General features: G+C 44.8%; 1 protein-coding gene across 1 annotated transcript in view; it reads left to right on the top strand.

Moving 5' to 3' along the window:
- LOC138303602 (uncharacterized) overlaps positions 1-24,261 on the top strand; it is a 94,277-nt gene extending 70,016 nt beyond the window's left edge. Inside the window, exon 6 of the mRNA XM_069242893.1 lies at positions 22,507-24,261. Within this exon, the coding sequence (XP_069098994.1) occupies positions 22,507-23,432 (926 nt within the window). The 3' untranslated portion in view covers positions 23,433-24,261. The remainder of the gene's footprint in view (positions 1-22,506) is intronic.
- Positions 24,262-24,775: the final 514 nt, after the last annotated feature.

Here is a 24,775-nt window from a genome sequence, read left to right as displayed (position 1 = left end):
CCCGGAGGATTTCTTCCACCATGACCCTTAGCTCCTCCTCTGAGAACCAGGGGTGTCCTTGTGGTGTCATGGGTGTAGTGTGTGTGGTGTGTGTGAGTGTGTGTGTGGTGATGTGTGTGCTGTGACGTGCGTGTATGGTTGATGGTGTTCTGTGGCTCTGGTTCTGTGGGTGCTCCTGGTGTGGCTCTCTCTCTGTTGTTAATTTTTTCGTAGTGGTAGAGGGTTGTAGGTAATGTGTGTGTGTGCTTTATAGTGGTGTGTGGGTGTGTTGTGTGTTGTGTGTATGTGGGTCAAGTGTGTGTGTAGTTTGAATTGTCCAATGTGGTGTTGCTTTGTTAGTGTGTGTGTGTATTTTGAGCGCAGCGGTATGTACCGCCAATGGTTTACTGTGGTTGAATGTCCACCGCAGTGATTCGTGGGTCATAATGCTGTGGGCGTAGTTCTGTTGGTGTAACGATGTGGGTTTTGCTACCACCAGTTTATCACTGACCTTTGGGCTGGCGGACTTGTGTGTGTGTCTATATAGTGGCGGATTTCTATGTGTGGGTCATAATACGGGTAGCGGTTTACTGCCACGGTCGCGGTATGTTGGCGGCAGTCAGCATGACGGTAAGCAGCACCTACAGCCAATGTCATAATGAGGGCCATAGTGTAGTGCCATATAGTGAACTAGTATACAGTGGGGTGTTTTACATAGGAGCAGCATGCAGTGGAATATCCTCGAGTGTGGTTGGCATACACTGGTGTGGTATAGGGAGGAATAACGTATAGTGGAGTAGCGAACATTGGAGTGGTGTATATTGGGGTGGCGTACTGTGGCGTACTGTGGAGTGGGGTAGAGTGTAATAGCACACGTTAGAGTGGCATAGAGTGGAGTATGGTACAGTGTAGTGGCATATAGTAGAATAGCGTATAGTGGAGTGTTAGATTGGAATAGCATACAATGGAATCACGTAGAGTGGAGTGCCGTACAGTGGAATGGCATACAGTGGAGTGGCGTACAGTGGAGTAGTGTAGTTTGGAGTGGAGTAGAGTGAAATACCATGCAGTGGATTAGTTTAGAGTGGGGTTACATACAGGATAGCTGTCTATAGTGGAGTGGCATAGAGTGGAGTGGGGTACAGTGGAATACCATACAATGGAGTAGTGCAGACTGGTGTTACATTCAGTGTAACTGCCAATAGTGGAGTGTAGTAGTGTGGAGTGCAGTGGAATAATGTACAGTGTAGTACTGTGGGGTGAAATAGAGTAGACTGGAGTAGCATACTGTGGAGTGGCGTAGAGTGAAAGGATGTACACTGGAGTGGTGCACAGTGGAGTAGGGGAGAGTTGAATAGCATAGAGTGTAGTGGCGTAGAGCAGAATGGTGTCCAATGGAATAGCGTACAGTTGAGTGGCATATAGTGGAGTTGTGTACAGTGTAATTGCGTAAAGTGCAGTGGGGTACAGTGACAAAGTGTAGATTGTAGTACTGTGGAGAGGCATACGGTGGGATAGCATAGAGTGGATTAGAGTGCAGTGGAGTGTCATACAATGTAGTGGCAAAGACTGGAGTGGTGGGGTGTGTCATAGCTTACAGTGGAGTTGTGTACAATGAGTGTAGTGAAATCCAATGGAATAGTGCGGAATGTAGTGTTGTAGAGTGGAGTGGCATACATTACAGTGGTGTACACCGCAGTGGTGTAAAGTGGAGTGGCACACAGTAGAACAGTGTACAGTGGAGTGTGATACTGTGAAGTGGAATAAATGGAATGATGTAGATTGCAGTGCCGTACAGAGGAGTGGTGTAGTTGAATATAGTATACTGAATTAGTTTACAGGGGAGTGGCATACACTGAAGTGACTTTGACTGGGTGGGATAGAGAAGAATACCATACCTTGAGTGGCTTAGAGTGGAGTTGTGTCCAATGTAATAGCGTAGAGTCAAGTGCATACAGTGAATTGACATACAGTGGAGTTGTGTACACTGTAGTGGAGTACAGTAGAAAACCATGGAGTAGCACAGAGTGTAGTGGTGTAGAGTGCATTGTTGTACACTAGCGTGGCATACAGTGAAATACTTTAGTGTGAAGTTCAGTGGAGTGTTGTATGTGTGTAGATGAAATTAGGCAGGAATGTAGAATATGGTGAGTGGAGTAACACAAGACAGCAATTTGCACTGCCTTGTGTTCCTCGAGATCTACTAACCAGCGCAAGCCATGCTTGGTGTCCTTGTGTTGCTTTATAAATCTCTGGTAAGTACTGCATTGGCCATGTGACACTATGGGCATCATTACGAGTCAGGGGGTCTCTCGACCTCCAGACTTGCAGTGGTGGTCAGGCGGCCGCCAGTGCAGCAGTCCGAGTGCCACATTATGACCGCGGCAGTTGTGCCGCAGTCTGGCAGTCCTAATCTGCCAGGGTAACACCGCCATGAGAAGGCTGGTAAAAAACAGGTGCAGGGGACCCCAGGGGGGGGGCCTGCACTGCCCATGCACTTACCTGGCCAGCACCATCGCAATGTTCAGACAGTGAACATTGCACAGGTGCTGGTGCACCCTGCATCTTATAGCATTGCCGTCCGGCACGATTATGAGCCGGATACAATGCTGTAGGGTGTTTCCCGCTAGGCCGGCGGGAGGTAACTGAGGTTTCCACCCGCTGACCTAGCGTGAAACTCTTAATGGGCTCGACGGAGAGGCAGCCACTATGGCGGCAGCCTCCCTGTTGGACGTTCGGCAGAGGGGCAGAACTGCCTGCCAAACTCATAATGAGGCCCTATGTGTCACATAATGGTAATGCAATACAATAATAAATCTGGGAGTTTGGCATACACTGTGCCATTGTATACTATGGTACTTTTGGGTTTAGGGCCCTATAAATAGGTAACAAGTAGGTTTTCTTGTTTTTATCTACCTATTTCTAGTTTATTAAAACGTTAATAGGTGTAGAAAATATTTCGTTTTCTGTATTTTGTTTTAAAAAAAGGTTTATGGTGGCCTGCGCTAGTGGGTAACAATTACGTGTATGTTGATAAATTTACTTTGTTTCTTTAATTTTTTAACATGACTGTATTATTGCACAATTTACGTGCTACACAGTAAAATATTTTTACTTTTCAAATATGTAAAAAATAGAAAATACACTGCAGTACACTATATATGCATTAGTGCTTTTTTTCTTTTAATGTAATATGTTTATTTCTTCCTTTCGATTTTGGTACCACTGTACCTTGTAGTATTTGTATAAAAAGTATACAACATTATAGTTATTTTTACCTACTTATTACCACTTTATTTAAGTGATAATAGGTAAGGAAAATGTTTAAAACCGACTAATTACGTGTATTTAACACCCTAACCCAGAACACAGTCAAAAGACAATATGGCTGCCTTTAACCTCTGTAAAGACAGTCATTAGCCCATCATATAATGCCTTGTCATCTGCATGTACCACAGTAGTTTCATGAACTTTCTGTGAAATTACCCGACAATAGATATCACTAAGGCCCTCATTATAACATTGGTGGTAAAAATCGTCTAGCGCGGCGGTGACGGCCGCCAAAAGACCGTCGCCGTGGCTACCAGCCGTCCACCGTATTATGACCACAGCCGGATTTCCGCCAGAAGGATTCATTCCGGGTTGGCTTGGATGGTATTTTACCAGTCCAAAGCTGTAATACTGTGCCTGGAGTGGTAAATGGCTTTTGTCATTTTACAGCTCGGCAAGGTTGACACGGTGTCAAACCTATGCTTAAAGACTTTGCTGTACAAAAGGCAAAAGACTTTGTTCTTATTTAGCTCGGCGTGGATAGTGTTGTAGTTTGGACTCTTGCTCTGGGCAAGACTGCTGGTTAAAGGATAACAGTATTTTTGCTTGGAGGCGACTACGCCTTTCCTACAACAAGTCGCAACTGTTGTCTCAATCTTACCGGCTCACTAGCAGCACCTCACCAGAAACACAATAGTAAAAGGTGATTTGTGGCAGCCTTTACGCATGGACTCGAGAATAATACATCTCAGGGAGTGTCGTGGTTAAACGGAGATTACCCCTTTCTCACAGATATATCATGTCTCATACAAACACAGGCGATGACAAAGATGCAGTAAAGTTTCAATAGTTTTTATTCAACATAACTGCAATTTGCGATAAGTTGCTTGGGCTGCAATGATTAGGATAATGAATAATGCAAGAAACAGAATTGTGAAGACGAGAGTCATTAGTACGAAGACCCCCACCATCTTGCAATGCATAGAAAAGTCATACGAGATGTAATATGCCCTAATACCCTAATGTGACAGGCCTAACCTTCTACCTAAAGGAGAGCTGGGTTTACTAAACCTAATCTGCCAATGCCATGTCCATGAGAGGAGCCCCCAACCCTCGTTACCTTGGAATGAGGTCTCTATCTCAGACTCCGCAGGGACACGAAGACTGGGTCAGCGTCAAGACGACGTGCAGGATCGATATCAGCGATGGTGGCGATGCCCGCTGGTCGAAATCCCTCTGATAATCTGTCTAAAGTGCAATGTATTTATACAGATCTACAAGGGCCCCTGACGTAGGTGTATTCCCAAACAATATATAACAGATATGCTTGGGACGGCAATTAATATAAACAATCCCTCGAAAGTATAGAGAGGGAAAATCCCTAAGTGTGAACACCTACTGTTTGTTTGTCTTTGTTGCTTGATCTTGATGCCTTAGCGCAGTGACACTGATAATGTAACTCATAACAAGTGGCCTAACTATAAACAAGGCAGCCATCTTAGAAGAATTAAATAATTAAATGGGCGAAGACAGGGCAAGCTAAGTAGGTTAAAAGTCACTAGGTGACAGGGGCACAAGTCTGCAAGCCAGAGGCTAAGCTAACTCCTGTTATCCCATTAAAACGAACTAGGATTCACTACACCCTGCCCATTGCCGTAACAGGTATGGCGAAGGTACAGGAACCCAATTGCTAAAATTGCTCTGAACTAAAAGCTAAAAGCATAAAATCAGCTAAAAAATCTTTAAAAATGTGTTAAAAAAGATATTAAAAACAGATCATCTAAAGCACATACAGAGATGTTATGGGTCCCGTGCTTCCCATGCCACTGGATTCAAGCTAGCCTGGCTGATGAGGGGTGAAACCCCGAAACCGGTCCCAGGATGCTTGTTTCCAGTCCAGGGAAGACTTGGCCTAGCAGTTCGGGCTGGACTGTTCCCTTGGGGAACAGGGTCAAGACTGATTTGCATATGGCTGGGACCAAACTGGAATGGCATGGGCAGCAAAAAAACGATGGATTAAACCCAGATCTGTGACTGGGGGTGAATGTCTGACAATGTTCAGCATTCCATCCATCACTTGTTGTAAAAACTTCATAAACAGGCTCTACAGAGGAGCAATCAGGAATATAGTGACCATTTATAAGCAAAAAGAAAACAGTCACAAAACCAATCCATAAAAATAATGCAAAAAATGTCAAACAGAACCATAAATAGTTCCATGGGTATTTCAAATAGTTCTTTTCAAGCCATTGATACAGCTTACTTCTTTTTTAAATAGTGTCAATCACAGTAGTGGATGAATCTGAAGAAAAATCATCAATGTCAAAAAAATAGCCAGAGGCAGTCTCTGCAAACACGAGAGCTGGTGCCCCATCTGTACTTTGGTCCACTTCACGTGAGGGCTCTTGGTAGACAGTATCATTAGTCTGTGATGTGTTTGTGTAAAAAACAACTAGATCTTGGACCGGAGTGGCCACTGAAGTGGTGACGGGAACTAGCAAGAGTTCATTTTCCGCCCTCCCCATGGTCAAAGAGGTGTCTGGAACAGCATTCAACACTCCTTCTTCACTGCGATCTTCTCACGAACCAGATCCCCAACTTTAGGAATCCAGCCAGTCGAAGTTTTCGCTAAATCCCTTATTCCTAAGGTGGCAGCACTTGCAGATGATTTATCATCACAACTTTTCTGAAGCTCCTGTGAAACAGTGAGACGTTCTTTTATGTCAAATGGTGTGTCTGCTGCCACCATACCAGGGGCATCAAGATCTGGGACATATATAGGTATCCCAAAGAGAACGTCATATGGAGTGCGTCCCCCCAAGGACCGTCTTGGCAGATTATTCAGTGCTCTTTGGACCCCATATAGGTGATTGTTGGAAATGGCCCTTTTTGCAGGGTCACCCCCAGTCTTTTTGCCTCCAGCCTCCTATTTTTTCTGACCGGCTGCTGTTGGCTTTTGAACTCTGAGCACTTTACCACTGCTAACGAGTGCTAAAGTGCATATGCTCTCTGTGTAAAATTTTATGTAATTGGTTTATCCATGATTGGCATATTTGATTTACTAGTAAGTCCCTAGTAAAGTGCACTAGAGGTGCCAGGGCCTGCAAATCAAATGCTACTAGTGGGCCTGCAGCACTGGTTGCGCCACCCACATAAGTAGCTCTGTGATCATGTCTCAGACTTGCCACTGCAGTGTCTGTGTGTGCAGTTTCAACTGTAAATTCGACTTGGGAAGTGTACCCACTTGCCAGTGCTAAACCTTCCCTTTTCTTACATGTAAAGCACCCCTAAGGTAGGCCCTAGGTAGCCCCAAGGGCAGGGTTCAGTGTATGGTTAAGGTAGGACATAGAGGCCCTAATTCTGAGCCCGGCGGGCGGCGGGTGCCGCCCGCCGGGCGGAAACCACCGAAAGACCGCACCGCGGTCAAAAGACCATGGGGGTAATTTCGACTTTCCCGCTGTGCCGGCGGGCGACCGCCTAAAGATGGCCCGCCGGCCCAGCGGGAAAGCCCCTGCAACAATGAAGCCGGCTCCGAATGGAGCCGGCGGAGTTGCAGGGGTGCGACGAGTGCAGTAGCACCCGTCGCGATTTTCACTGTCTGCATAGCAGACAGTGAAAATCCTGCAGGGGCCCTGTTAGGGGGCCCCTGCACTGCCCATGCCAGTGGCAGTGGCCAGTGGCATGGGCAGTGCAGAGGCCCCCAGGGGCCCCACAACACCCGTTCCCGCCATCCTGTTCCTGGCGGGTTTTACCGCCAGGAACAGGCTGGCGGGAAGGGGGTCGGAATCCCCATGGCGGCGCTGGAGGATTCTCTGGGCCAGGGGAAATCCGGCGGGAAACCGCCGGATCCCCTTTTCTGACCGCGGCTTTACCGCTGCGGTCAGAATGGCCCTGGAAGCACCGCCAGCCTGTTGGCGGTGCTTCCGTGGCCCTCCACCCTGGCGGTCCATGACCGCCAGGGTCAGAATGAGGGCCATAGTAATGTGTTGTATATGTCCTGAGAGTGAAATATTGCTAAATTCGTTTTTCACTGTTGCAAGGCCTGTCCCTCTCATAGGTTAACATGGGGGCTACCTTTAAACCTGATTAAAGTGTAGATTCCCTTTGGGAGTGGATGGACGTCTCGAGTTTGGGGTCTCTGAGCTCACAATTTAAAAATACATCTTTTAGTAAAATTGATTTTAAGATTGTGCGTTTGAAAATGCCACTTTTAGAAAGTGAGCATTTTTTTGCTTATTCCATTTCTGTGACTCTGCCTGTTTGTGGATTCCCTGTCTGGGTCAGTTTGACAGTTGGGCCGGTTGCACCTCACACTAGACAGTGACACAAAGGGAGCTGGGGTGTAGTCTGCATTTCCTGATGAGCCATCTGTGCTAGGAGGGGGGGGGGAATTGGTCACTTACACCTGAAAGGGCTGTGCCTGTCCTCACACAGTGCAGTCTCTGACCCCCTGGTGAGTGTCTGGGGCCTGGCCTGGGAAAGGCAGGATTTCACATTCAAAAGAGACTTTACTTTGAAGTAGGCCTCCTTCAAAGGAGAAATTGGGTATAAGAAGGGCACCCAAAACCACAGACTTTAGAACACTTCTGGAAACAAGAGGAACCTCTGCGTGGAGAAGGAGAAGTGTTGCCCTGCCTGTGACTGTGCTTAGTGGAGCTATCCTGCAGTTGCTGCTTCTGCCAGAGTAAGAGGGCAAAGACTGGACTTTGTGTGCCTTCCATCTTGTGAAGAAATCTCCTAAGGCTTGATTTAGAGATCGCCTCCTGTTGTTTGAATTCTCAGGGACAGCAAAGACTTATCTCTGCCAGCACCTGGAATCTCTGGAGAGACTCCTGCTCTGACAAGTGGAGCCCTATCCAGTCCCTAGGCCCTTGAAAGGAAAGCTGGTGGAAATCCAAGGAAATCGACTTCGGACCGACGCCGCTGCTGAATCCGGTGACACCGCCTGCACCCGACTCCGTGATCTTCGCTGGAACGCGACGACCTTCGCAGGCCCGACGCCGCTGCAGCCGCGTTGAAGTCCGCGAGTCAGTGGAAGTCGCCGCACCACATTGTGACCGACGCCGCTCGAAGTGCGTGGATTCAATGTTTCGCACAGACGCCGCAATCCCCGACTTTGCGCATCGACTTGTTTTCACCCTTCACCAAAGTTACTGTACTTGGTGGTCTACGTGACTCCGTGTCCAGCGCCACTGGTGTCGGCTTGTTGGGAACGACTCAGTAACGACGCCGTGTTAGCACCTCATCGAAGCATTTTGTGTTTCTAAGCGCTATTTTTTAGCTTAATCTTTAAAAATTCATAACTTGACTTATGTATGTCGGATGTTTGTCGTTTTGGTCTTGTTTTGTTTAGATAAATATTTCCTATTATTCTAAACTGGTGTTGTGTCATTTTGTAGTGTTTTCATTAAGTTACAGTGTGTGTTGATACAAATACTTTACACCTAGCACTCTGAAGTTAAGCCTACTGCTCTACCAAGGGGGTAAGCAGGGGGTTAGCTGAGGGTGATTCTCTTTTACCCTGACTAGAGTGAGGGTCCTTGCTTGAACAGGGGGTAACCTGACTGTCAACCAAAGACCCCATTTCTAACAGTGATGTAACCAACTGCGGCCTGAACCTAATACTCGAGCTGTTAAGGACTCCTTTAGATCACGATTCCGCCTCTCCACGAGTGAATTTCACTAAGGATGGTATGGTGAGGAATAATGGAATTCAACACCCATCGTCCCCATGGTGTCCCTGAATGCCTTAGAGGCAAATGCAGGGCCCTGGTCCAAATGGAATGCTGCAACCGCATATGTACTGATAAAGATCAGCAAGTCTTTTATAACAGTCCGGGCGTCAGCCGACCGCTGTGGCCAAACCCACAGGAATCTAGAACAATAATCTGCAGCGACTAAAATGTATTTGTATGCACCATCAGGTTGTAAGGGACCACAATGGTCCAGGTACACACACTGTAGTGGCCTGTTGGACACTAAGAGGGATGCCTGCGGTGGGCGTTTGATATTAAAGCCCTTGATCTGCTGGCAAATGTCACAACAAAGGACTTACTATGTTGTTCGTCTGCATAGACCAGGCCACCAGAAGCGTTTCTGTAGGAGTGTTATCGTGGCCGATATACCAGCATGTGCAGAAGCGACACCCTCATGCGCTGCTTTAATTAGGTCTAATCTCTGGTCTTCATTGGGGATCACTCGATCTCCAACCCAAGGAATTGTTGTGTATGCAACATTCTGCACACTGATATGGTAAGTATAGTTTGTAGGGTATCCTTTCGGAAGGGGCTTGCCTGCAGCTGAGGCTTTAACAGCAGTCAATATTTCATTATCCAATCTCGTCTGAGAACGAGTCACTGCAGCCACAGAAGCCGTAGCTACTGCTGCTTTGGCCACTTCATCCGCCAATGTATTACCAGTAACGTGTACTCCTACATGTTGGTGTCCCAATGTATGGACTACATGGACATACGGCAGCTTGTCCTTAAGATCAGCCACCCTCCCCCACAATATTTTGTGTTTAATGGTGTTCCCATTTAGAATCTCAAAACCAGTTCAGTTTCCAATGATTGAGATAATCATTGTATGACTGGACGCAGTGATAAGAGTCACAGACTATTAAAGTCTGGCATCCTGGCTCAGTATGTTTGAGCGCTAGAATAAGAGCTTTAAGCTCAGCCAACTGGGCTGTGCAGTCCCCTATGGTCTGCATTCAGCTATTGTGAGGGTGGAAAACTCCATCTTCCATCACTCCGCTCACGGCTGCGCAAGCTGACGAATATTGCTGTTTAGTACCTACTGCCGGTTGTGCTGAACCATCAGTGTATATGACAGTATAGTAGTTGTCTAGTGGAAAGGTATTTAGAGGAGCGGGGTACTCTTGTTCGTACTGGAGAAATTCTTGTGTCTGAAGTTTTGGATCGAATATATAATCGACATCAGTGGCGGTCAGAGACGTTGCCCATTGAATCCAACATGGATGTAATGCTTTAGCATTAGGAACGCTTGCTTTGGTGACAGCCTCTAAGGCCGGCACCGGGGAGACAAAAATAATACGTTTCCCCTGGGCAAGTGGCCTCTCTTTTATGACGGGCATCTGAACTGCCGTCAGAATCTTTTCTGTAGGTGCAAAACGCTGTTCAGCATTGGAGTATAAATGTGATTTATACGCTACTGGTACCGTCTCACTCTCATTGAAGGTGACATCAGTAAATCCAATGGCACCAGCAATTATTCTGATGACCAGATTTGTTTTATTGTCATGTGTGTGAAGTGTTTAGCTTCTAGCATGTCCTGTTGCATTTACCTAAAGCTGCGTGTGTGTTCAATTGTCCAGTGTCTGTTAGAAAAATTGGGCTGAACCAAGTCATAAAGTGGCTTGATCTGTTGTACATAATCTGGAATGTATGTTCTGCCAAAGTTAAAGAAACCCAGTAATGACTGTAGTTTCTTAAGTGTGTCAGGAGGGTGCAGTTTAGCACATTTTTCAAGAAAGTGCGGGGCCAGGCTCTTTCCCTTGTTTGATAGCTCATTTCCCAGGAATAATACACTGAGAAATGCTATTTTGCTTTTCTTAAAATTGAATTTGTATCCGAGGTCTGCAAACCCCAGAATCGACCCTTGTAATATGAATGTCAAGGACATCGTCTGTGAGATATATGTCATCCACGTAAGATAACGCCTCGGAATCAATATCATGTAATATTGATGTTACACGGGCTGAAAATATCCCTGGGCTATTTTTATAGCCTTGAGGTAAACGACAAAAGCGTTTCTGAGAGCCAAATGAGAATCCACTCTGGTCCCGACTTTCATGTGCTAAATTCTGGCAGAAGAATCCATTAGAAGTGTCTAATGCTGTTTTTATATTTTTTAGGCACTATATTATTTATTAGTGCCATGCGAATTTTGTATAGCATATGTGCGTGTATGACTATTTAAATGTCTATAATCAATGACTATTCTGTATGAATGGTCTGGCTTTGCAACGGGAAATAACGGATTATTCATTGCAGATGTACAGGGCTCAATCACTCCCTGATACTCAAGTTGGGCAAGGATCTCCCTCACCGGAGCTTTTGCTTCATGTTTAACAGGATATTGTGGCTGTGGTTGGGGTGTAGACCTAACGGGAATAACATGACAAGGAGACTTCTTGTCCCAACCTACATGATTGCGATATAACGCAGGTGCCTGCGCTAAAGCCCATTCAGAAGCATAGGCTTCTTTGTGTGCTTCCAGAACAAGATCGGAGAAAGAAGGCAAAATGACATCTTCCCCATGTGGGAGCTTTCGGACGTATTCAGGTGGCCAGTCCCTTTCGGCTAATAGGATATCACAAGTAAGTTCATCCCAAAATATTACACTAATAGTGCGCTCCACGTCTCCCTCTATCTGAATTTTTAAATCATAAACCCTATCGGGGGAGAACGCGGCCATTCGCTGTTTCAACTGCGATGAAATCGCTAGTTGCTGTCGCATCCATATGATCTTTCAGACCCTGGCGACATATCGTGACCTCTGCCGCACAGTCTAACTGAGTCACTGCCCAAGTCTTGTTCCTCAACAGTGTTCTCAGCATTTTCTCATGGCATTTTTAGCTGTCAATGCTGCCACTTTTTTCTTTTTAAACTGTGGCTTTTGCTGAGGAGTCTTTTCTTCTTTTTTAATGGTAGACTGCGGTGAGTCTTTCTTTTCTTTCACGTACTCAGGACGTCGATCTTGACGGCCCCCTCTCTCACTACGTCTATCCGTTGCATCCTGAAAGGAACGAGAGGGACGTGAATCAGTATATCTGTCTGGAGTTTTAATGTTCTCCCTATTTCTGAGATTGTATCTCCTTTCGGAGTTCTCCGGGTGTGGAGTATCAGCTCTCTTATTTCTTCTATCTTTGAAATCCTTTTGTTTGTCCCAGCGCTTCTTAGGGCCCTCTTGTGCCTGCTTTGTACCGTCCTTATGGGTGGTACCTTGTAACTCCAATTTCTTTGGTTTGGCTCCCTAACTATCCCGTCCTATACTAGTATAGGTATCGGAAATATTTTTCGGTAGCTGTCTCTCTTGTTCCTGGTGTGGAGTTTCCCGGAGACGCTGCTCTCCACCTAAACTTGAGAACTTCCCAGAGTTCTCCTCTCTTTTTTGCATATATATATATATACATTTAAGAAACCAAAGGTTACAGGGGCGTTATATTTAGGCGCACATTTTTAATGTACAAAACCATTGGAATTCACCTGTTCTAGTTAGAGTTATCTCAAGTAACAATAACTCATGCCCTATGGTAACTATAACTCATGCATATCCAATGCACAGTTTCTTTCTTCAAAATTTTTACTGTGTGTATTACACTGATATTATCAATGATGTTATCAAAGTGTCGTGAGTGACATCATTTGCGGGGTAAATAGCAGTGCATGGTGTGGGTGCGAGTTATAGTTACCTTAGGGCATGCGTTACAGTTACTTGAGATAACTCTAACTAAAACAGCTGAATTTCTATGGTTTCGTACATTTAAATTGTGTGCCTAACTATAAAGTGCCTAAGGTAACTAAAACTCGCGCCTTTGCCATGCAGTTTTCTTATCAATAATTGTATTGCTAATATTGCAGTGATAATATCATAGATGCCATAATATGTGGAGTAATTGGCTGTGCATGGCGAAGGCATGAGTTATATTTACCTTAAGGCGCACCTTATAGTGACTTGAAAGAACTCTAACTATAACTGCTGAATTTCTATTGTTTTCTACAAGTAGATTCAGAACCTAACTATAAAGTCCCTGTAACCTTTGTTTTTTTCGAGTGAATTTCTATGTTTTTTAAAGTAAAGTAATTTTAATTACCATACGTTATTCCAACCTCCACCGCACATGCCTAGCAGCCAAGCCCTTATAACCAGCCAACCCCGCGCCACACATGGCTTTTGGCCTTGCGCTGCGCAGGTTGGCCGCAGGAACTGTATCTGTCAGTGGATCAGTGACTGGGTACGTGAGTGTCTGAGTGGGTCTGAAAGTGGGTGTGTCAGTCTGAGTGGGTGCATGAGTGACGAGTGGATGTTTGAGTGGGTGCATGAGTCTCTGAGTGCATGTATGAGTGAATGAATTTGTGTACTAATGAGTCTGTGGTTTTTCTTTCAAATTGTTTTATATTCACGAATATTCACAAAAATGAACTAATATTGAGCATGGTGATGGAAAATTATTTTACAACCATAATTTGCCCCTAAAACACACCAATCCTCGGGTCTGGGTCCTACACCCTGAACCCTTATACCACTTTCAATTAGGATTTTTGGTCCTGGGGACCGTGTCCTGTGAAAGAAAATGACAGCAGAAACTTTCTAGTCAGGTTGCGGTCAGCCAATTACAGCACTTCTTTTTGCATGTGTGTTCCTGAAAATTCACAAATTTTCACAAAATATTTGCGAGGTCGCCACAGCCAGAGATATCCAAATTTGGATTTCCCCACATTTCTGAAAAACTACTGAACGGATTTACACCAAATAAGTGAAAGGGTAATCTGCATACCGACAGCTAGCTTTCTGCCAAAGTTGGTGTAATTCCATCCAGTGGTTCGGGCTGTAGTTGTGTCTAAAGGTCCTATTTGAATTAACATGGGAAACACAACTTTTTTGAACCCACCTTTTTCATGGCTCCCGCTTAACGGATCACCCCAAAACTTCCCATGTGAAACAAGAATCACCAGCACACTTTTTAAAAAAAAATTCATGAAGAGCTGTCAAACAGTGCCAAAGGTATAAGTAAGTCAAAAAACACTTTTTCTATGGCAGTTTTTTTTGGAACATTTCGTGAAGATTTGTCAACCAGCGCCAAAGATATAGGCAAGTATATAGCACTTTTTCTATAGAAACGAGGTCCTAACTATAACTACCTAGTGGCGACCGCCACTAGATTATATATATATATATATATATATATATATATATATATATATATATATATATATATATATATAATTATCTAGTGGCGGTCGCCACTAGGTAGTTATAGTACCTAGTGGCGACCGCCACTAGATTATATATATATATATATATATATATATATATATATATATATATATATAATTATCTAGTGGCGGTCGCCACTAGGTAGTTATAGTAGTTATATCCTAACTATAACAACCTAGTGGCGACCGCCACTAGATTATATATATATATATATATATATATATATATATTATCTAGTGGCGGTCGCCACTAGGTAGTTATAGTTAGGACCTCGTTTCTATAGAAAAAGTGCTATATACTTGCCTATATCTTTGGCGCTGGTTGACAAATCTTCACGAAATGTTCCAAAAAAAACTGCCAGCCACGTCAGCTGCTGTCTTGAAAGTTTAGGGGTGATCTGTCAAGCGATGGCCGTGAAAAAGTGGGGGTCCTAGAACACTTTTTCTTCATTTATTTTTCCACAGACATTTGATGAGTGATAGCGCCAAAACTACTGGACGGGATTACACCAAATTTGGCAGAAAGGTAGGTCATAGTCCAGAAAGCGACCATTTTGTGATTTGGTGTGAATCTGTTCAGTGGTTTTCTTGTGATTAAGTGGAAAACAAATTTGTATTTGTAGGGACACAGATCCTCCTCGGATCCGGAGGCAAAGCAAGGCCCAGATTGGCTGGCCACAACCTGAGAGAAAAGTCGCAGCTGCTATTTTGTTTCTCGCATTGCCTGGTGGATGGGAAAGAAAACAGTGTAGAAACATATAAGGGGCCAGGATACAGGTATCCGGACCCCATAGGGCACATGGAAGGGTCCGTTAGGGACCCCTCATGGGCAAAAAATTACCTTTTTTTTTTTGGGCTGATCCGTGGATTCACAGATCCTCCTCGGATCCTTGGGAAAAGCAAGGCCCTTATTGGCTTGCCACAACCTGACACAATTATTAACGTGTGCATTAAAAAAACATAGTCATTCACAGAAAAAAACAAAGGTTACAGGGATGTTATAGGTAGGGTCTGAATTTACTCGTACAAAAGCATAGAAATTCAACAGTTATAGTTAGAGTTCTTTCTAGTAACTATAATTCGCGCTCTATGGTAACTATAACTTGCGCTCTCGCCGTGCACTGCTAATTACCCTAAATTACTCCAAATTACTGAAGAGAAACTGTGCATGGCAGTGGCGAAGTTATAGTTACCTTTGGGTGTAGTTACTTAAAAGAACTCCAACTCTAACTGCTGAATTTCTATGCTTTTGTAAGAGTAAATTCAGAACCTAACTATAATGTCCCTGTAATCTTTGGCTTTTTCAATGATTGATATATATATATGTTCGATGGCATATGTAGCTGCAGATACACATGCTGTGCACATCCCGCCATCTGGTGTTGGGCTCGGAGTGTTACAAGTTGTTTTTCTTCGAAGAAGTCTTTTCGAGTCACGAGACCGAGGGACTCCTCCCATTTCGACTCCATTGCGTATGGGCGTCGACTCCATCTTAGATTGTTTTTTTTCCGCCATCGGGTTCGGACATGTTCCTTTTCGCTCCGTGTTTCGGGTCGGAAAGTTAGTTAGAATCTCGGAAAAATCGTTGGTATTGTTTGCGTTCGGTATCGGGTTAGTTACAACACATCGACACCGAATTAAGAAGAGCTCCGGTGGCCCTTCAGGGTTTTTTTCGATCCCCGTCGGGGCCTGGTCGGCCTGGCCACGTGTCTCTTCAAGGCTGATGGAACGGACCCCATTCCGCTTCTGTCCAAAATGCCATAACAAGTATCCATATACAGATCAACACCTGGTCTGTAACTTGTGTTTGTCACCAGAACACAAGGAGGATACTTGTGAGGCCTGTCGAGCGTTTCGGTCCAGGAAGACACTCAGGGACCGAAGAGCAAGAAGACTGCAAATGGCATCGGCGCCGACAGGACAAGGGCGTTTCGAGGAGGAGGAAGAAACATTCTCCACCCAGGATTCGGACTTGGAGGAGATCGATCCCTTAGAAACGCCGAAAACCGTAAGACGTCAAAACAAAGAACTCACGAGAAGACCGCTAAAGCCCAGGGGACGCCACCGCCAACAGGCCATGGCTTAACCCGAAAAATAGGTGACCGTCCATCAGCACTGAAAAAGGGCGAGCTGGTGTCGAAGTCATCCGACTCCGGTCGAGATATCGGCACACAGCAATCTTGGGCCCGAGAGAGTGGCTCCGAGAAGATTCGGCATCGAGACAGCGGCACCGAAATGGGCCGGCACCGAGAGGGCACGACACCGAAAGTAAAGAAGGTTTCGTCGGAGCCGAAAAAAGCAGCCGAAAAGGTTTCGGTACCGAAACATCTGGCCTCGGAACCGAAAATAAGTTCCTATTCAGAGGAACAAGGACTGTCCTCACAAATGAAGACACACAGATTTGGACAAGAATTAGAGACAATAGAGCCAGATCACACACAAAGACGGCTCTTTATTCAAAAAGATACGGGGAAGATCAGCACTCTTCCTCCAATCAAAATGAAACGTAAACTTGCCTTCCAAGACAAGGACTAACAGCCACACGCAAAGGTGGCTAAACAAGTAACACCACCACCATCCCCACATCACTCTCCGCAACCATCACCGGTAGCCACTCCACCAATGATGCAATCCCCAACTCATACAGGAATGAGTCAAGATGACCCTGACGCATGGGACCTTTATGACCCACCAGTGTCAGATAATAGTCCTGAATGCTATCCAGCAAGACCATCGCCACCAGAGGATAGTACAGGCTACGCTCAGGTGGTGTCGAGAGCAGCGGCATTTCACAATGTCAGCCTTCATTCAGAACCCATTGAAGACGACTTTCTTTTTAATACACTGTCGTCCACACACAGTCAATATTAGAGTCTTCCGATGTTACCCAGAATGCTAAAACACTCCAAACAAGTGTTTGAGGAGCCTGTCAAAGGGAGAGCCATTACTCCAAGAGTAGATAAAAAATATAAACCGCCACCAACAGACCCAGTGTACATCACACAACAGCTAACACCAGACTCTGTTGTAGTGGGAGCAGCGCACAAAAGAGCCAACTCTCATACTTCAGGAGATGCACCACCTCCAGATAAAGAAAGTAGAAAATTCGATGCAGCAGGCAAAAGGGTGGCGGCACAGGCAGCAAACCAGTGGCGTATTGCAAATTCGCAAGCTTTGTTAGCCAGATATGATAGGGCCCATTGGGATGAGATGCAACACTTTATTGAACATTTACCAAAAGAGTTCCAAAAAAGAGCGCAGCAAGTGGTAGAAGAGGGACAGAGTATCTCCAATAATCAGATACGGTCAGCAATGGATGCTGCAGACACAGCTGCTAGAACTGTCAACACAGCAGTAACAATAAGGAGACATGCATGGCTGCGTACATCAGGATTTAAACCAGAGATACAGCAAGCTGTGCTGAATATGCCATTCAACGGACAGCAGTTGTTTGGGCCGGAGGTGGACACTGCAATAGAAAAACTTAAGAAAGACACTGACACGGCCAAAGCCATGGGCGCACTCTACTCCCCGCAGAGCAGAGGCACATTTCAAAAGACACAATTTCGAGGGGGGTTTCGAGGGCAGACCACAGAAGCCACAACCTCACAAACAAAGCCCACTTACCAGAGCCAGTATCAGCGGGGAGGTTTTCGGGGACAATATAGAGGAGGACAATTTCAAAGAAATAGAGGAAAGTTTCAAAGTCCCAAAACTCCTCCAAACAAACAGTGACTTCAAGATCACAAATCCCCAACACATAACACCTGTGGGGGGGAGACTAACCAAGTTTTACACACATTGGGAGGAGATAACAACAGACACTTGGGTCTTAGCAATTATCCAGCATGGTTATTGCATAGAATTTCTCAAATTCCCTCCAAACGTCCCACCGAAAACACACAGTATGTCAAAACAACATATAGATCTTCTAGGACTAGAAGTTCAGGCTTTGCTACAGAAAGAAGCAATAGAATTAGTACAAAAACAACAAATAAACACAGGAGTTTACTCACTGTACTTTCTGATACCCAAAAAAGACAAGAGTCTGAGACCTATACTAGATCTCAGAACATTAAATACCTACATCAAATCAGACCATTTTCACATGGTTACATTACAAGACGTAATCCCACTGCTCAAACAACAAGACTACATGACAACACTAGACCTAAAGGATGCATATTTCCATATACCAATACATCCTTCACACAGAAAGTACCTAAGGTTTGTATTCCAAGGGATACATTATCAATTCAAAGTGTTGCCATTCGGAATAACAACTGCGCCAAGAGTTTTTACAAAATGCCTGGCAGTAGTAGCTGCACATATCAGAAGGCAGCAAATACATGTGTTCCCGTACCTGGACGATTGGTTAATCAAAACCAACACGCTAAGACGGTATTCACAACACACAAAATATGTCATAGAAATCCTAAACAAACTAGGTTTCTCAATCAACTACGCAAAGTCACACCTTCTGCCGTGTCAAACACAGCAATACTTAGGGGCGACAATCAACACAGCAAAAGGGATTGCCACTCCAAGTCCACAAAGAGTTCAAACATTTCACAATGTAATACAGGCCATGTATCCAAAACAAAAGATACAAGTCAAAATGGTAATGAAACTACTAGGCATGATGTCTTCATGCATAGCCATTGTCCCAAATGCAAGGTTGCACATGCGGCCCTTACAAAAGTGCCTAGCATCACAATGGTCACAAGCACAGGGTCAGCTTCTAGATCTGGTGTTGATAGACCGCCAAACATACATCTCGCTTCAATGGTGGAACAGTATAAATTTAAACCAAGGGCGGCCTTTCCAAGACCCAGTGCCACAATACGTGATAACGACAGATGCTTCCATGACAGGGTGGGGAGCACACCTCAATCAACACAGCATCCAAGGACAATGGGACATACAGCAAAGACAGTTTCACATAAATCACTTAGAACTGTTAGTGGTATTTCTAGCGCTGAAAGCGCTTCAACCCATAATAACCCACAAATACATTCTTGTCAAAACAGACAACATGACAACAATGTATTACCTAAACAAACAGGGAGGGACACACTCGACACAGTTGTGTCTCCTGACACAGAAAATATGGCATTGGGCGATTCACAACCACATTCGCCTAATAGCACAATTTATTCCAGGAATTCAGAACCAGTTAGCAGACAATCTCTCTCGGGATCACCAACAGATCCACGAATGGGAGATTCACCCCCAAATACTAAACACTTACTTCCAAATTTGGGGAACACCACAAATAGATCTATTTGCAACAAAGGAAAACTCAAAATGCCAAAACTTCGCATCCAGGTACCCACAACATCAGTCTCAGGGCAATGCGCTATGGATGAACTGGTCAGGGATATTTGCGTACGCTTTTCCCCCTCTCCCACTCCTTCCATATCTAGTAAACAAGTTGAGTCAAAACAAACTCAAACTCATACTAATAGCACCAACATGGGCAAAACAACCTTGGTACACTACACTACTAGACCTTTCAGTAGTACCTCATGTCAAACTACCAAACAGACCAGATCTGTTAACAAAACACAAACAACAGATCAGACATCCAAATCCAGCATCGCTGAATCTAGCAATTTGGCTCCTGAAATCCTAGAATTCGGACACTTAGACCTCACACAATAATGTATGGAGGTCATAAGACAAGCTAGGAAACCTACCACTAGACACTGCTATGCAAATAAGTGGAAAAGATTTGTTTATTACTGCCATAATAATCAAATTCAACCCTTACACTCATCTGCAAAAGATATAGTAGGATACCTACTACATTTGCAAAAGTCAAAACTAGCTTTCTCTTCCATAAAGATACATCTTACCGCAATTTCAGCTTACCTGCAAAGTACGCACTCAACTTCATTATTTAGGATACCAGTCATAACAGCGTTTATGGAAGGCCTAAAGAGAATTATACCACCAAGAACACCACCAGTTCCTTCATGGAACCTCAACATTGTCTTAACACGACTCATGGGTCCGCCTTAGAGCCCATGCACTCTTGTGAAATGCAATACTTAACGTGGAAAGTTGCATTTTTGATTGCCATCACATCTCTAAGAAGAGTGAGTGAAATTCAAGCATTTACCATACAAGAACCATTTATTCAAATACACAAGAATAAAGTAGTTCTACGGACAAATCCAAACTTTTTACCAAAAGTTATCTGACCGTTCCACTTGAATCAAACGGTAGAATTACCAGTGTTCTTCCCACAGCCAGATTCTGTAGCTGAAAGAGCACTACATACATTAGACATCAAAAGAGCGCTAATGTACTACATTGACAGAACAAAACTAATTTGAAAAACAAAACAACTATTTATTGCCTTTCAAAAACCTCAGACAGGAAATCCAATTTCAAAACAAGGCATTGCTAGATGGATAGTTAAGTGTATTCAAACCTGCTATCTTAAAGCAAAGAGAGAGCTGCCTATTACACCAAAGGCACACTCAACCAGAAAGAAAGGTGCTACCATGGCCTTTCTAGGAAATATTCCAATGAACGAAATATGTAAGGCAGCAACATGGTCTACGCCTCATACATTTACCAAACACTACTGTGTAGATGTGTTAACTTCACAACAAGCCACAGTAGGTCAAGCTGTACTACGAACATTGTTTCAAACAACTTCAACTCCTACAGGCTGAACCACCGCTTTTGGGGAGATAACTGCTTACTAGTCTATGCACAGCATGTGTATCTGCAGCTACACATGCCATCGAACGGAAAATGTCACTTACCCAGTGTACATCTGTTCGTGGCATTAGTCGCTGCAGATTCACATGCGCCCACCCGCCTCCCCTGGAGCCTGTAGCCGTTTAGAAGTTGATCTTGAACATTTGTAAATTTGTAAATATATTACTTTAAACTTCATTATGTACATACGTATTCACTCCATTGCATGGGCACTATTACTAGCATACACAACTCCTACCTCACCCTCTGCGGGGAAAACAATCTAAGATGGAGTCGACGCCCATGCGCAATGGAACCAAAGTGGGAGGAGTCCCTCGGTCTTGTGACTCGAAAAGACTTCTTCGAAGAAAAACAACTTGTAACACTCCGAGCCCAACACCAGATGGCGGGATGTGCACAGCATGTGAATCTGCAGCGACTAATGCCACTAACAGATGTACACTGGGTAAGTGACATTTTCCATATATATCAAACCAAAACCCTTTCAGGGATAGAGCGACGCATAAATTATGTAAAAGACAAAGGAGAACTCTGGGAAGTTCCCAATTTTAGGTGGAGAGCTGCTCTAGTAAGGAGCACCCTGCAACACCAGCGACACTCTAGATTTGCTCACCTCAAATGTCTGGTGTTGAGGTGAGCAAATCTAGAGTGTCGCTGGTGTTGCAGGGTGCTCCTTACTAGAGCAGCTCTCCACCTAAAATTGGGAACTTCTCAGAGTCCTCCTTTGTCTTTTGCATATATATATATATATATATATATATATATATATATATATATGTATATATATATATATATATATTTGTGAAACATTTCAAGGAAGAGCAGCATCCCAAGTCAGTGACACCTCTTTATTGTGTTGGAGACTGATCCTTCTTCGTACTTCCTTCCTAGCTGGTCTCCTGCATTTAGTGGATATGTTCCTCTGCAAGCAGCCTCTTGGTAGCCCCTGGATATATTCATGGATTACTCAGAACTCCTTGCATCTAAGGGTATATTTAAGTAGGTTTTGTTTCGTCCTTATGCCATGTAAAGCCTAAGCCAGATTTATCAAGCTACGCAAGACCACTTTGCGCAGCCCTGCATCAATTGATCAATCCAGAGTAACCCAGCGCATCGCACATTGCTGCATTACTCTGCCTGAGGGAGGCATTCCATGGGTGGAGCATGGATCTTGGCTCATTCCCAGCTTTACCATTACTGGTAGACCTTGGAATCTGTCAAAATGCCACATCTCTCCAGGTATTTTCTGCATTCCTTTCCCTTTCCACTGCCCGTTAATCCCTCCTCATGTGCCATGCTGGTCATATAATGTAGTTCAAGATTATGTGCGAGCGTGTTTGTTGGTAAATGCTTAGCTCACTTCCCAGCCCCCCAATCTTACTGACCAAGTTACGTCCCTGTCCGTGGATGGAGTGTTATGGAGCTGCCTCTCACCTCTTGGGTATTGACCAGATACAGAGGTCATGCTGTGTTAATTTTCTCAGGGCTGTGCATGTGTGACTATTGCTTGGTCCACCTTTGTCTAAAGTGTCCTTTCCAATGTGTGATGTGCTCCTTGCAGGTGCCTGTGATGTCGGCGGTGGCCCTGGGATGGAGGAGCTGAGGATTGTGCTTTTTGACCTGACAGGAGACGGCACACACGCGGCACTGAACACCCTCCTTGGCAGAGAGGACGGGTTAGAATACGAGTCAGAGATGGGAGAGTGCACCAAGAGGAGCTGTGTGCGGGATGGGAGGAGGCTGGCGCTTACAGAATGGACTTTGCCCCTAGACACTGAAGATGTCAAGGAGGAACGTCTGCAAGATGGTTTGATGTGCTTGACTTTCTCCGCCCCGGGCCCTCACGCCATCCTTCTTGTGCTGAACGTGGGGCAGACCGTCACAGAAGGAATGGAAACAATTGCCTTCATCAAAGACCACTTTAATAATGAAGAAGCGCTGCAAAGTCACGGGCTGGTGCTGCTCACGGGGAAAGAGGGGTTGAATGGTCAGACGGCGCACAGCTACGTCCAGGCGTCGGGGGCGGCTCTGAAGGATCTCATTGGTGGGTGCGGGGGGCGTCACTGCGTCATCCGCAGCAGCGCACGAGCAGAAGAGAGGGCGCGAGAGAGGTCAGAGGTCATGGGGCTGATAGACACAGTGCTGCAGCTCCGAGGAGGCGCCTTTTGCACAATTAAGGGTTATAAGGAGATCGAGGAGATGTTATTGGAATCACTGGAGGTTGTTAAAGCACGGTGCAAGGAAGAAGCGAAGATAGAAGAGAAGGCAATACAGCGCCAGTATGAGGACCTGATGACAGATCTGGAGGGCGAGAAGGATAGCGCCGAGAAAACCAAACTCATTGAGGACTTGAGGCGGGAAATGAGCAGAAAACTGCGAGAGTCAGAGAGGAAACACCAAACAAAGCTGGAAGGCGCTCGGGCGGGCGCTGAGGTTGCTTTTGCTGCTCTTGCTGCTGATGCTCTTGCTGCTGAAGGATGCCAGTGACTCCGAATGAACTCTGGCCGTGGGTTTACTTTGAGGCGGAGGGAGAGCCTCCGGTATAACCTGAAGATAGGGCACTGGGTGTGCCGGTAGAAAACCGCTCCGACTCAACCTGGCACCGGAACAGTTTTCTCCCAGCACCACTGGCATTTCGATGTCCGGCCGGTTCAAAAATAAATAAAATCTCCTAAAGCCGTCATTTTCAGCTCTTATGTGTACATACTTCAACCATCAAATATTAATAGAAAGCACTTTTGAATGTGTCTAGAGCTGTGTTAATAATCACAGACTAATAATTCAAGTAAACAAACGCAGAACAGTCATGTTACTAATGAATACAAATGATTTTGTTTAAACTCCTATTTAGTATCACGTCTGGGCCATTGCAGACTCAAGTGGCTGGTATTTTTTCTCTTGGGAAAGGGCATCCCTCTTTGAGGGTAAAAGAAGAGCTGAAGGAATGTGTTATATGAGGCTAGCCAACGTGCAGCCATCCAATCAAAGCAAACCCTCTATTGTTGTTGCAAAGGGAAGGTCCATGAATGGAATATGTTCTGTTGTGGTTTGCTGTATTTTCTATACTTGTGGTATCCAGTCTTCGCATGTTATTCTCTGGAATATTTTGGTTTACTGTGATGCCTTATGTTGCATTATGCTTTGCTATGCTCTTATGTTGAGGTTTGCTATGAAAGGGTATGTTTTGCTCTCCTGTATTGTATTGTGCTATTTTGTTATCCTGCAATGATATGCTGTGTTGTTTTGTTTTCTTCTGTTATATGTTGTGTACTATGGTGTACCACTGGTATTTTGCAATAAACCCAAATTGTTTATATTCGAAATATCTGACCTTGTTTTGCGATGTGGTCTATTGTTTATACCACCATTTAAACATGGAAGACACGTTTCAGGAGCCCGGGAGTGAGTCAGTGGTGGGGGCAGGATTAACACCATGTCAGTTACTAGTGGTAAAGCAAAAGCCGGGTGAACCTGCCTTGATCCCTGGGAAAGAAACTCTGCAGTTGCAAGACTATTAGTAGCCCCTACTAATGAGTCTTCCTGTGTAAGTGGTCTACTTGTGGAGTGTTGCTTAGATTTAATGCACATAATGTGCATGAGCCGTCCATTTCTAACTGGAGGCACTGAGCCGCAGCATGTGCACTGGCTCCATTCAGCAAGGAGCAAAGGCCTGAAACTGCAGCCCATGATTCCAACATGGCTGCTACTGGTGCATTTTGCCAAATTCACTCAGCATGCACATCTGCCGGCTATATTATGATAGTCATAGACAGTGGTCCGAGATGGTGTAGAAACAGAGGGAGTCAGGACACTTTAGGGGTCATTACAAC

Source organism: Pleurodeles waltl, chromosome 7 (genome assembly GCF_031143425.1).
Source record: "Pleurodeles waltl isolate 20211129_DDA chromosome 7, aPleWal1.hap1.20221129, whole genome shotgun sequence".
Taxonomy (NCBI): Eukaryota; Metazoa; Chordata; class Amphibia; order Caudata; family Salamandridae; genus Pleurodeles; species Pleurodeles waltl.
The sequence above is the reverse complement of the archived record's forward strand: the minus strand, read 5'-3'. Positions and strand labels throughout refer to the sequence as shown.